Raw genomic sequence first — 14,230 nt, forward strand, 5'->3', positions numbered from 1 at the left:
ATCTCTCCTCTTTGTGTTGTGGTGTTTATTATTTATTTATTCATCTTTGGGTTTCTGTTGTTGTGTTTTTGTTTCCTTTTAGTCGTGTCTGGTAAGTTGAAATGTCACCCGTCACCTATTCACCGCCCTGACAGAGACAGGAAGCTGTCACAACCCCCTCCATCCTCCTCCCATCACCTCTCCACCCTCCAATCAGCACTCTTTCTGTTGTCATGGGCAACAGTGACAAAAGGACATTAATGGGTAAAAAAAAAAAAAAAAAATGCTCAGCTTGGGCATCCAAGGTAAAGCCGCATCATTTCATTCTATTATTTCCCCCCTCTTATGTGTTGCTTTATGCATTACCAAACACCCCATCTTATACATGGACAAATTATGTCTGTATTTCAAATGACAGTTTTCAGATTGCTTTTATTTATGTGTTACACAGCCCCCGAATAAGAAGCATTAAGATGTGAGCAGAAGTATGATATTTCAAGGACGTGTCTGCTGTCCTCTGAAATGAAGGTGTAAATCGGCCAGCCTCTGGACCTTTGCATTCAGAGTGTGTCTCCTCACATAGACGGCCTATTAGTACAGCAAGGCCTAGTGTCACCGTGGAGCTGCGCGGATGACATTGGGCTGTGACACCGCGCTTAGTCTGAGATGGAATTTGTCATTAAGATGCATGGATACTGCGTCCTGGTCGAGGCCTGCAGTATTGGAGGGTGTCAGCGTGGACAGATGGCTCAAATTTATCCCCCATTTCCATGTAAATTTTAATGGTCCGTGCCCTTGCCCATGCAAATGAAGGGGCATGGGAGTAACCCTTGTTTTCTCTATTTATTACATCTGAAATATATACGCCTACATTGTGGATTTGATCACCTTTCTGTTTAATGTTCTGTACACGCGCCATGCAAAGTTAAAAGAGAAACAGCCTGAATCCTAACAGCCAATTTGAATACAGGCACCATAGCTGCTGTCACAGTCAAATTTCTTTTGTTTTTTATTCAAATGACTCAGACCATTTGTAACTGTAATAGATGATACAATGCCATTCCCTGGATAATCATTCTCATGCCTGTCCCCCAGTGCCCCCAGCATTTGTGGTGAGGCCCAGGAACCAGGTGGTGGGTGTTGGCAGAACCGTCACCTTCCAGTGCGAGGCCACCGGAAACCCGCAGCCGGCCATCTTCTGGCAGCGGGAGGGCAGTCAGGTAAGGGGAGCAAGCGTACATTACAGTATGAATGCTTACAGTATAGAGGGTGATGATGCAAGTCCTACTAAAACCAGGTGAACTAAATATATAAGATAATTCAAGGTTTTCATTCCAAAATGCTCTGTATCTACACTGCCAGTCAAAAGTTTGGACACAGCTGATTGAATGTACTATGTTTTTCATTATCCTAAAGCCATTTTGATCTAAAGGCTTATGCTTAAATGCTTGAAATTTGTTTCTTAGACAAATATAAAAAGTGAAGTTGATGTCTATGTATGCATTTCTTTCCAAAGCCTTTGCCTTTCCATCAAGGCAAAGGGCGGCTACTTTAAAGAATCTAAAATATAAGATAGTTTTGATTTGTTGTTGTTTTTTGGTGACTGCAAAAAACTGCATTCCATTTGTGTTATTTCATAGTTTTGATGTCTTTAGTTTTATTCTAAAATGTGGAAAATAGTAAAAATTAAGAAAAATGTGGTGTGTCCAAACTTTTGACTGGCAGTGTATTCTGAGAAAAACAATTTTGCAGACATAGTTGGCTTATGGCTCAAGATAGATGCTTAAATTTCATAACAGGAATCGTTTTGTAAGAGTAAGTTCCAAGTTTTTCAAATGGTGGATAACCCATTTTGGAGTGAAAATATTCAGTTCATCCTCTGTCATTCTAACCATATAGCCCATGAAAGTACACGTCTGACTGCATGTGATCTCTCTTCATCCCCGGCAGAACCTGCTGTTCTCCTACCAGCCTCCTCAGCCGTCCAGCCGTTTCTCTGTATCCCAGACCGGGGACCTGACCATCACTGACGCCGAGCGCTCAGACGTGGGATACTACAGCTGCCAGGCCCTCAACATCGCTGGTAGTGTCATCACCAAGGCCCTGCTAGAGGTCACCGACGGTGAGCGACAGCCCTTTAAACAGTTTCTGGGTACAGCAAAGCCTCAGAGGGAATAAGAAGAACATCGAAAGAAAACTTGAGTGGATAAATATTGGTATTTCAGTAAATCCTTGGCTCATAAGGATAATACTGTACATCTGATATGCTGTGGTCGTGCTGTAGAGCATATTAATATCCGAATTGAGGTCGGTGAGGTTTGGTCTGGCCTGCTCAGTGTGTTCCTGTCAGAGGTAGAGACTCTCTGGTGCCTGTGCACCCAGACCCTGGCTCACTGTTTGGCTTCGTAGCCTTCACACTGGCTAGTGTCTCCTACGGTATTCCATGGCTGGCTTGCTGCTGTCTACCGTTGGAAGACTGCGGTCGTGTGGTGAGGTCTGGATTGGGTCCTCTAATTACTCTGCTGGCCAATCCCCGTCAGCCTGGTGGACTCACCTTGGCTTCATTCCCACCCTTCCCACAGCGATCTGGGCGGCTATTATTTCGTCTACGACACACCTAGATGCATCCCTTCATTTACCAAGTGTCCCTCTTCATTTCAGGCCTAGACCGGTACGCTCTCTCTTTCTCTCTCCTTCTCTCTCCTTCTCTCTCCTTCTCTCTCATTCTGTCTTGCTCTCTGGATAATAATAACAGTTATTAAAGTGAGCAGGCCGCTCTGAGGCCACCACTTCTCCACAGGCAGATCTGGTAATTACAGGTCATGCTGTCAATGTTTTAGTAATTGCACCATCTCCCTACCAAAGCAAAGACAAAGCCGCCCAGAGATTAGACCACAGTATGGTTCTGAGGATCTATGCACACATGCATACATCATTATGCGTCGCCTTTACACTGCATTAGGTATTAATTTGATTGCGTCTCACTGAATAGAACTTGCTTGTAAATCAGCGGGGCTGGCAGCAATGGTCATCAATAGCGGTATGAATAATAATGATCAGAGCCAGCCAGATAACCTACAGTAGCAGGAACATGATGGATCGCACTCACTAGAGACAAAATAAAAATGAAAACGTGATGGGGTGCATGTAATTAAATTCTCTCTCCTCTCCCCTCTCTCTCTCTCTCTCTCTCTCTCTATGTCTCCCCTTTCTCTCTTTTTCTCTGTTGTGCATCTCTCTCTGTATCTCAAGCTTTCTCTGTCTCTCACATGCATACACGCTATCTCTCTCTCTCTTTGTTTGTTGTGTGTGTTTGTGTTTGCTGGTGAATACCCGGGGTTCACAGACTAGCAGAGGGGGTGGGGAGTTGAAATGTCCTCATGCTAATAACATTGTCTGTGCTGCCTAGATGGTTTTTTTTTTTTTTTAAGCATTTCCCCCCCTTGTTCTGTGTTTTATGGCTGGGGGATGGGCCAGGGGGTTGTTGGCTGCGAGTGTTCATGTGCGTAGTGCCAGGCGTCTGCTGGAGCTGCAGCGAGAAGACTGAAGTATCTGAGGCCGTTTCATTTTAATTACGCTGCTTTTATTTGGCTAAGGTCAACTCCTGCTGCTGAATGATTAGAAAATTGCTTCCAGTTGTTAAAATTGGATTTCATTCTCTCCCACTACCCTTGCGCTTTTTCACATGCTTACATAGCTATATGCTGTTTGTCAGATTCTCACCCTTCTCTTCTCTTTTGTGTATTTCCTCAAACATCCTGGATATAATAGTCTGAATCCTCTGTTCCTCCCCCACTTACAGCACATCATTCTTTGCCATTTTTCTTCTCGTGTTCCTACCTCTCCACGCAATTGCTCATACGGTTTCGTTCTTTCCCAGTTGTGTCAGACCGCCCACCGCCAGTTGTCCGTCAGGGCCCGACCAACCAGACGGTGGCTGTGGACGGCACGGTGGTCCTGAGCTGTCTGGCGTCGGGTAACCCCACTCCCACCATCCTGTGGAGGAAGGACGGAGTGCTGGTGTCCACCCATGACTCCAGGGTCAAACAGCTGGACACGGGGGCGTTGCAGATACGCTATGCAAAGGTAAGACACTCGTATGCAAAGGTAGTACACTTGTACACATGCACAAACATGCACAGCTTCCTTCTTAAAGCCGCTCAAAGCAGAAATACTGATAAAGATAAAGGAAAGGCACAATGTACAGACATCAAATGTTGCACATGAATAACAGAGCATCGTGTGCCGCCCCAAGCCCGATATTCACTGTGGTATTTGGAATTGGAAAATCATAACTTATTACTTAATGTATGATAAGACTGAATGTATCAAATTACTTTAATATGTTTGGCCTTTGACGCCTCCCCGTATATTTATATATTTATATACATATATATTTAGGTTTTCAATCAAGCTTTTCCATTAGGATGCCTTTAATTTCTAAATTCATCCAAATTAACTTCAAAGCTGTCCATATCAAATCCATAATGTGGCGGGCAAACCCCTGCTGGCTGGTAAATAAAGCATGTGTTCCCTGCCAGCAACCAGCCTCAGTGAGCTGTCAGTCAGTTGTCGTGGGTTTGAAGCGGAGTCTGTGAAGTCGAACACTCTCTAGTTCTGTCAGTCAGCAAGCACTGTGGGTTTTGCACGTGTGTGTGTGTGTGTGTGTGTCCGTGTGCGTCGGTGTGTGTATGACGGCAAGCTGTTTTAGGCTGAACACACTCTTACGGAGAGACAAGTAGGGGGTGCTGACGTGTCTTCCAGATGGAGGCGTCACAGGGTCAGAGTTCGCGTCAGTTTGCGGTGTTCTGATGAAGGCTGGCGTGTCTTGTGGTGACAAGACTGCCGTGTGATTGGGCCGCCAGTGAGAGGCAGGCGGGAGGGGGGGCGCGCCGGAGCCCCGCTCACGCTGGAGCCCAGCAAACTCCGCAGGCACTTTACATTAATGAACTTGTCACTTGTCCCTGACGATATTTTAATGAAGATGTTTTTTGATGTGTGAGGTAATTTTTTTCCCTTATTAATGTGGTCATGATGTTGTGACCGTTATTGTTATTGAGTTTTAATCCATTTTCTTAGCTGTCAGACGGGAAAATACTCCGCTCACCTTGAGGGTCGTCGGCAGGACAGGTTCACACTCAATTATGCGAGCAATCTATCTCTTTTCTTTTGCTTACACACACACACACACACACACACACACACACACAGTGGCCCTTGGCATACTATACATCACCTACAAACCACAACAGAATTATTTGCCGTAACCACAAGCTTCCAATACTGTCGACTGAGCAGACATGTTGAAAAAAAATGCGCCAATGTGAAAATATATTTTTTCTTATGTTTAGTTATTGAAATGATGTTTATACACACAACTAAAAGCTGCTTTTAACCTACAAATGAGACTACAGAGAGCGTTTTAGCTGGTGCATGAATGCACGTTTTGGATTTTGAATAAGCTTTGCTCTGGAATTTCAGCGTAGTGAACATTTCAACCACCCGAACAAACTCTTTTCCAAAGGTCTGGGAATAAACGAGGTTCCACCATATATCCCCACCGCAGATTGTCACCACATCTGTTGCATGAAGCAGTCACTTCCATGTTTGGTACTCAAGGGGATGGTAGAGAGAGAAAAAGGTCTCCAATTAGTCTATGATCCTGTGAAAATCTTTTCCATTTGACTGGGAATGGTCTGCCACTTGGCCTTTCCAGCTGCTTTACCCCAGTTTCTGCTATGAGAGAGATGATAGTGAGATTACCAGGCAATGACAGCTGCCTGCTAGAGACTGCACCAGAATGTCAATAAGCAGACGAGTGATGGTGAGGGAGGGAGGGAGAGAGAGAGAGTTAGGAAGAGACAAACAGAGACAGAGAGAGGGAAAGACCACTACCACTTGAGGAAAATGTGGCACACGGTGCAGTAATTTGCATTTAACTGAAGGCAACCAATAATTTCTTCCCCTCTCTTCCTCCAGCTTGGAGACACTGGCATGTACACCTGCATTGCCTCCACTCCCAGTGGTGAGGCCTCATGGAAAGCTTACCTGGAGGTCCAAGGTAAGCCTAAGAGACAATGTCTGCTGGCTGCGTTCTCTGATTCTGCGTAGTAAAATGAGTCGGAAATTAAATTCACTCTTGTAATTGCTTTTCTGTCACAATCTTGGCTGAGCGTAATTTTATGTATGTGTGTAAATGAAGGGTTTCATATCTATTTTGTAAAAAAAAAAAAATGTTATTTGATGTCTGAGAAACAGATTATTATAATCTGGAATTATTATATGACATTATTAAATCATGTTACTAGAACATCCCCCACGCCTATCCACTTTATTTTAATATCAGTGTCATTTTCATGTCATTTAAAAAAAATAGGTGTCACAGTTTTCAATTTGCAGTTATGATTTTGTATTATGATTCTTACAAATGCAAAATTTGGTCCACATGTGTGAAAGAACAAAGCAAAAAGTGAGAGAAATAAAATGAAGGATGAAGATGTTTATACCTTTAGTCATTCAATTCTCACCTCTTTCCTTCCCTCTCTCTATTCCATGTGTAGAATTCGGCGTCCCGGTACAGCCAATCAGACCTACTGACCCAAACCTGATCCCCAGCGCTCCCTCCAAACCTGAGGTCACTGATGTCACCCGGACCTCTGTCACCCTCTCCTGGAAGCCTAACCTTAATGCTGGAGCTACGCCCACCTCCTACATCGTAGAGGCCTTCAGGTAAAACTAACCAACTCGGCCACACACAACCTCATGAATACGTGACCTCATTAAAACCTTTTGACCTTATCTCTGTCTGCTGTGTGTCCACAGTCATGCGTCAGGGAGCAGCTGGCAGACCCTGGCAGAGCATGTGAAGACTGAGTCATACGTACTGAAGGGCTTGAAGCCCAGTGCAGTCTACCTCTTCCTAGTACGGGCAGCCAACGCCTATGGGCTGAGTGATCCCAGTCCTATCACTGATGCTGTGAAAACACAAGGTAGGGACCCTCTTTCCACTTGTATCAATCTAATATATACACTACCAGTCAAAAGTTTGGACACACCTGATTGAATCTACTATGTTTTTCATTATCTTAAAGCCATTTTGATCTAAAGGCTTATGCTTAAATGCTTGAAATTTGTTTCTTAGACAAATAGAAATAGTGAAGATGATGCCTATGTATTCTTTCCAAAGCCTTTCCATCAAGACAAAGGGTGGCTGCTTTAAAGAATCTAAAATATAAGATAGTTTTGATTTGTTTAACACTTTTTTGGTCACTGCGTAATTCCATTTGTATTATTTCATAGTTTTGATGTCATTACTGTTATTCTAAAATGTGGAAATAGTAAAAATAAAGAAAAATGTGGTGTGTCCAAACTGTCAAATATTTTTTTTTCTTGTAGTATCAGGTGAGGTTATTCATTTTTGATGTATTTGTGTGTGTGTGTGTGTACAGATATCCCCCCCACCAGTCAGGGTGTGGACCACCGTCAGATCCAGAGGGAGTTGGGAGAAGTGCTCATCCACCTGCACAACCCCACCATTCTCTCCTCCTCCTCTGTCAGGGTGCAGTGGACGGTGAGTGTCTTTCTCTCCAAAAACTCCCGATCAGCTATGACTTTTCATACCACATGTGCAGCCAGCCATGGATTGTCATCTGGATAATTTGTATAGCTGGTCTCTAAAGCACCAAGGGTAGTTCTGGAGCGTTCTGTGCCTATGGTCAATTTGTCTGGCCACTCAGCAGAGCTAATGCGCTAACGTCCTAGCGCCCTACAGAGGAAGGACACTGCGGAGAGAGCAGCCTGGAACACAGTCCAAGTGTTCTAAGTGTCCATCTGGCGTGGGCCAGAACCGGTCGTCTGGCCGGAGACCAACTGACTCCATCCTTGCCCACAGCGGGCCACTCACAGCCACCCAAACCCAGACTACAGAGCCCAGCCTTCTGCCATAACGCCATGCAGTGCTGCATAGTACTGTGTGGCGTGCCAGTCTGTGCCCTCTCAGATTGAAAACACTTGACGGCTGTTAAAATAATACAAGTGAGAAGGAAGAGGCGGCCAACTCATGCTCTTAAGTGGAAATGGCTTGCAGATGTAAAAGCGGATAGGTGGAGGAGGAAGAAGAGTGGAGACGGAGAGAACTGGAGAAAGGTTAAATGGAGCTAACGTGTTCGGACTTTGATGGTGCATGCTGAATATGCAACACTGTGGTCCACCTGCAGATCAACTGGCTAACCGTCCTTCTATTTAGAATATGACAAAATAAAACTACAGATTCTAGCTCTCCACTTACACAGTAGATATTTGACTATAAGATGGCCCCAGTTAGAGCCTCAGAGTTTAACCCAATCCCTCCTTCCCCTTTTGACATAAGGCCACCCCTACATTCCCAGGTATAATGAAGTGCCATAGTGAGTGATGAATGGGACCGGGGAAATGTGAAAAGGATACTGACATGCCAGGACTGATTTAAAACACCACTGCCCAGTTACCCTGTCTCACTGGAATGTTACAGAAAAATTCAGGACTTTTTCATGAGTAACAACAAAAGCGCTGTGCATTGTATTTCCACGCCATGGTTTCCTTGTTTTTCTAGGGTATAAATGTGGAGTTTCTTGGTTTTACATTTGCCTTTGTGTGGTGGTAAATGGTTGCACAGTTTTCAGGCTAATGAAGACCACCTGAGCCGGCAGCATATTTTACAGGGGAGGGATAAAGAAAATCACTAAAATCTTTACAAGCCAGAGCTGCCTGCCTTCCACAGGGACTGGTAAGGATATTAGCATACTGGTTAGCGGTTATCCTTCGCTCCAACCATGCTGGATCATACTGCAACATTAATTATTTCTAGATAAAACCAACCAACAAATGCCTACCAACCATCCCCTTTTTATTAAGATAAATCAGACGCGTTTGACTTACCATTTCACTTCTCATATTCTCATGTTCTGGTATTCTCACTATAATGTGGCTCAGGATAAAGGTCCCCTCTACCCCCCTCCTCCTTGACTCCAGCAGCCAGTCAGTACACTAGAGAGCAGGACAGGATGAGACAGGCTGTTCTGGGAGCCCTGGCCCTATTTAACCAGCTCCAGACTTAGAGGAACCTCTGGCCGATGACCTCATACTGCGGTTTGCACAAATCGCTGCTGCTCCAAATGGCGCATAGACAGACAGATGAAGAGGAAGATGGAGATGTGGATGGATAAACAGAGGAGCGATGTGATGAGTTAGCACCCCATTCCAGCCAGGGCACGCTCTATCAGTCACACTGCTCCGTGGCTGTCTATTGATGCTATATTCCAATACACTACTGTAAGAGTTTCCACTGTAAACTACGGAGCACCTAATCGAGTCAAGCTGACCCTATCTTTTTCCGTGTTCCCATGCCATCCACTAGGTGGAGCAGCAGTCTCAGTACATCCAGGGCTACAAGGTGATGTACCGGCCTTCCCCGGAGGGGCTGCAGAGGAGCGAATGGGCCGTGTTCGAGGTGCGCACCCCCGGGGAGGACAGCGCTGTGGTGCCGCAGCTCCGGAAGGGAGTCACATACGAGTTCAAAGTCCACCCCTTCTTCAATGAATTCCAGGGAACAGACAGTGATGTCAAAATTGGGAAGACGCTGGAGGAAGGTGGGAGGGATTTGTCTTTGTAGTGTGCATGTGTGTGTGTGTGTGTGTATGTGTGCATGAGTACTTGCATGTGTACTTGCATGTATGTGCGTGTTTTCATGTTTACACAATTTTATATGCACAGCTTGCATGTGTGTGAGAGCATACAACAGCTGTTCGCAGCAGGCACGGAGAGGGCAGGATTATACTATGTTAAAATGTGGTGTATTCAAGCATGCTAGGGTGGATGCTCAGGCCTTTGAAAGCCCCATGGAAACCCATATACAACACTCCAATGAGTGCTGTACTAATTTTTCGCAGGGTGTGGTTGTGGGAGTCTCATGAGGTTTGGTCAAAACCCAACTCCTAATTTTAATCTGTAGTCAACAGTTTTGTGGAATTTAAGAGAATGTGACTAGAGAGTGTTTACTAGAGAGTGTTTACTAGTGTGTGTGTGTTGTGTGTGTGGGAGTGTTTTGAGCTCTTTTTGCTGCATTCTGCTTTGTTCCCAATTTTGTTGATAATTGTTTTCTGGGCTCCAAACATGATGCTTGTTCTCCCATGAGCGGAAAAATGCCTGCTTTCATTACACTCAATCAGCCTGCGATTAAGACGTTTATGTTGTGTTCATAATTAATTCACTTTAATTACCGTAGGACTCATCAGGGTGGCATTCACACACCACCATACACCCTATCGTCATAACTCCCACTCTATTTTGAGTAAATAGTGATTTCCCTTTATTTACCCTCAGAAACGCTTACATTGAGCACGGACTATTTTCTGATAAAAGCATCCTAATTTTGATTATCATTCCTTTGTTCTCACCTCCGCCTCAGTCTCACTGGGAGATAAAAGAGCCATTCTGACAGCTGAATGGGATGAGAGAAGACGGGGGAGACTTCATGCAGTTATGAAAAAAATACTGTATATTGTATGAAGGTGTTTTTTTATCTTTTGTCTACCCCCCCCCCCCCTCCAGCCCCCAGCGCCCCTCCTCGTGAGGTTACAGTGGCGGAGAGCGGGGACAATGGGACCGCCATCGTGGTCTCCTGGCAACCCCCTCCAGAAGAGGAGCAGAATGGGGTGGTCCAGGAGTACAAGGTAAAAAATCAGCCAGCAGCCACCTCGGGTCTGAGCACGTGGGACTCTTACTGTAGAGAGACACAAAGGAGACAACAAACACGGAGATAGACGCAACAGGGATGCAGGCGCTGTAGCGATAACAGAGAAACAGACAATGCGCAGACACGGCGAGGTAATGAATTCCTGGTTGAGTCACACCTTTGTAGGCTCATCAGTTCTCCTCCTCTGTGCGCTGACAGAGGCTCAGGGAAGGGGGGGGAGACAATGAGACGAGCGGGGCAGCTGGTGGAAATTGTTGTGAAACAGTGCCATCTGGTGGAGAGGGCAGACGCACACATCTTGTGGTGATTTACATTAAAAATGCACAGCAGTAAAGGGTTTCTGTGCTAGTTACTAGTGGGTTACTTTATTCCACTGATGGTAGCTTAGGTGATGATTACAGATGAAATAGCATTACAGGTATAGTTGAGATCAAGTGGTTGGTCATGCATGACAGATATGTTTCACGTGGAAACTGTAATTACTTGAACATGAGTAACATTCATCTTTACACAATAATTAAGGGGTCGTAATTCAGTGGTCTAAGGCATGTACCATGTAAACGCGATGTCCAGGGTTCGAATCCAGCCTGGGACCTTTGTCGCATGTCATCCCAATCTTTCCTGTCTGTCTCTACTTTCATCTGTGGAATAAAGGCAAAAATGCCAAAAAAAATTAATCTTCAAAAAAATAAGAATTGAGCATTTAAAGAGCAAGAACTATACAAAACTTGAATAAAGACATGAGCAATTAATAGAGGCATTCAAGTTAGAGGCAGTCAAGTAGAGGACAACAAGCTGAACAAGAATGAATGAACAAGGACAAAAGAGTGAAAAATGCAGATCTCTGTTATTATAATTCCAGTCATTTCTGAGGTCTGGGCTATGCTAATGCATCCTTCAACCTATAGCACCTCTCTCTAAGCCCTCTGTTCCTCTGCCTCAGTTGATAACGTATGCTCTTTGTGTAGTGACCTCACTTTGGGCAGCACTCTCCTCCTCTCAGCACTCATACATTATGCCGTGGAAGTCCTGCCATTTTAATTGGAAAGCCTTTTTTTTGTCACAGCGAATATAGGTTAGTGGTGGAGGGGGAGATGCGGCACAGTCAGTTAAAAAGTTAAGCTACTGTTAATTTTCCAGGTAAATGTTTTCTGGCGATAGGGTTTAGAGTAATTTCATGGTTGTTAAGTCCAGCTCGAGAGCGTTCCTCGCTCATTACTGCGCCTGCTCCCTAGCGGCGCTTCCTCCTCACCGCAATTCAAAGATCCACACAAACTTTCAGGGCTTTGTAGCGCCACCACACACGTACACACACACACACGCACATGTATACACACGCCCAAGGAAGTGTGTATGTTAACCTAGTTAACTGGTGGGAGGTGGTGGGGGGTAAAGAAAGCAGAATGTCACAGGTTCAGGATGTGGAGGTCTGCAGGCCGCATGCTGAGCTGAATGTATGCGGCTCTTTGTGAAGCTGGTTTGAGTTAGCCTGGGAGACCAGACCGCTCTCCTTCCTGGGAGTGACAGCACCTAGCTCCCGCTGTAATTGGGTTATGGAGGTGATTACTGATCCCCATTTGTTTTTCATGGGCTTAAGGCTACACTCCGACATGTTATGGCTACCCCAGCTAATACTGACTCTGTGTTGAGCACAGCCTGTAAAACATAAAGCTATGTTTTAAAATGTTTTCCTACCGAGGCGACCTGAGAGATGTAACGCAATACCTACGGTGCGCTGAAATCTGAAATAGCAGCACCAACCAATTGTCAGGACAAACATTAGTGGTAGCTACCAAACTAAATGTTGTCACGAAGCCTTCATAACACAACCATAATCTCCTCTCCACTGTTTCTCTGTTGTGGCAGATCTGGTGCTTGGGGAATGAGAGCAGGTACCATATTAACCGCACAGTGGACGGCTCAACCTTTTCCGTGCTGATCCCCAGTCTGGCCCCGGGGATCCGCTACAGTGTGGAGGTAGCAGCCAGCACCGGGGCGGGTCCAGGGGTGAAGAGCGACGTCACCACCTTCCAGCTCGGTGAGTAGAGACAACCTTTGAATTCCCTCCATATTTGTATCACAGGAAGCCACATTATAATTTCATTTAGCCTCAGGTGGATGGATTTGCTCTATGGCAATCAATGCACTATACAACCCAAGCCTAATCATCTGACAAATAATTATGGCATTACTGCAGTTTTCATCTCGTATGAAGAGCACTTAATCCATAGGAATTTTTGCCAGGTGAACATTACATAATCAATTTCTTTGTAGCAGCGGACACTTTCAAGCCTCTGCCTGTTTCCCTTTCCATTGTCAATAGCAATGTTTAAAACTGTAATTACAATTAAATTATACCAACATCAACATGATGAGTTTGAATGACAGGCAGCTCTCACAATGTTAATCTGTCTAAAAGGATTTACCATACAGTCTGTATATCCTGAAATGGCTTTTACCTCGCTGGCAGTGTGATCAAAACGGTTGCATTAGATTCTGTTCAGCTGGCTGCCCCACCCTGTTCTGTTCTCCAGTCAAGGATGCAATGTTTTCTGCCTCAGCTCCGCTTCATACAACAAAGGCAATAAACCCGGCACTCTGGGCTTCGACATGACATGCTATTAATGCTAAGAAACGCAGTATAGGCTGCATCAGTGCTACTTGTTATAATCTTTCCCTGGTTTTTGTCTTTTCAGTCTAGACAGACAGAAATTTTGAGATATTTTGTCAGTTTTATTCCCCGAAGCTGTGAGCCAGCCTACTCGAGACAGGGATGGAAAACACATGAATAGCAGTATAAGGCAGGGAGAGAGAGAGAGCTCCATCTGGTTTTAAATGTGTGTGATTGAGTGGGCTGGGATGGGCATGAAGAAGCATCGGCTGTGACTGATACAATTTCTCTCACTTGAGGAGTTCCTGTGGCGATTGTTGCCATGTTCCAACACTGGAGTGGAACAATGTGCCTCAGGGACCAGGCGCTTCACCCAAATGCATTTGTCACACTCGGAGCTTGTATGCGTCATCCCAGCCTAGATACCTGTACAGTCCCTGTGGGCTGCTTAGTCACATTGGCATACTACGTTCCCTCGGCCATGATAGAGCCACAAATTGCACAGAGAACTGAGAAGAGACACAGATGAACGGACAGACAGCGATACAGATTGACTGACTGACTGACTGACTGACTGACTGAGGCAAAAGGCAGACACAGGGAGACGGAAGGTTAGAGGCAGAAAGCCGGTTTCTTTGGAGAAACGTTTTTTTGCCTCTGGCTGGGAGAGTCGTTAGAAAAGCCGTGGCTGCAACATGAAACACGCATGAGAAAAAGAGATGAAGACAGACAGACAGAGAGAGAGAGAGAGAGTAACATGAACATGGCGAAATTTCAGAATGGGGGGTGGGGGAAGGCAACTCGGAGCGGTCTTTCATGTATGACGCATGAGGGAGAAGCACAGAGAGAATAGACAGATGAGAAAAACAGACCGAAAGCTGGTTGTTGTGAGCGATCCTGCAGACGGT

General features: G+C 45.2%; 1 protein-coding gene across 1 annotated transcript in view; it reads left to right on the top strand.

The window, feature by feature from the left end:
• Positions 1–14,230, top strand: part of robo1 (roundabout, axon guidance receptor, homolog 1 (Drosophila)) — a 169,472-nt gene that overhangs the window by 134,801 nt on the left and 20,441 nt on the right. The window contains exons 7-17 of the mRNA XM_078284188.1: positions 83–91; positions 1,075–1,199; positions 1,930–2,101; positions 3,860–4,065; positions 5,959–6,040; positions 6,540–6,708; positions 6,802–6,968; positions 7,428–7,549; positions 9,374–9,605; positions 10,567–10,688; positions 12,578–12,749. Coding sequence (XP_078140314.1) covers positions 83–91; positions 1,075–1,199; positions 1,930–2,101; positions 3,860–4,065; positions 5,959–6,040; positions 6,540–6,708; positions 6,802–6,968; positions 7,428–7,549; positions 9,374–9,605; positions 10,567–10,688; positions 12,578–12,749 — 1,578 coding nt within the window. The remainder of the gene's footprint in view (positions 1–82; positions 92–1,074; positions 1,200–1,929; positions 2,102–3,859; positions 4,066–5,958; positions 6,041–6,539; positions 6,709–6,801; positions 6,969–7,427; positions 7,550–9,373; positions 9,606–10,566; positions 10,689–12,577; positions 12,750–14,230) is intronic.

Source organism: Centroberyx gerrardi, chromosome 6 (assembly GCF_048128805.1).
Source record: "Centroberyx gerrardi isolate f3 chromosome 6, fCenGer3.hap1.cur.20231027, whole genome shotgun sequence".
NCBI classification, from domain to species: Eukaryota; Metazoa; Chordata; class Actinopteri; order Beryciformes; family Berycidae; genus Centroberyx; species Centroberyx gerrardi.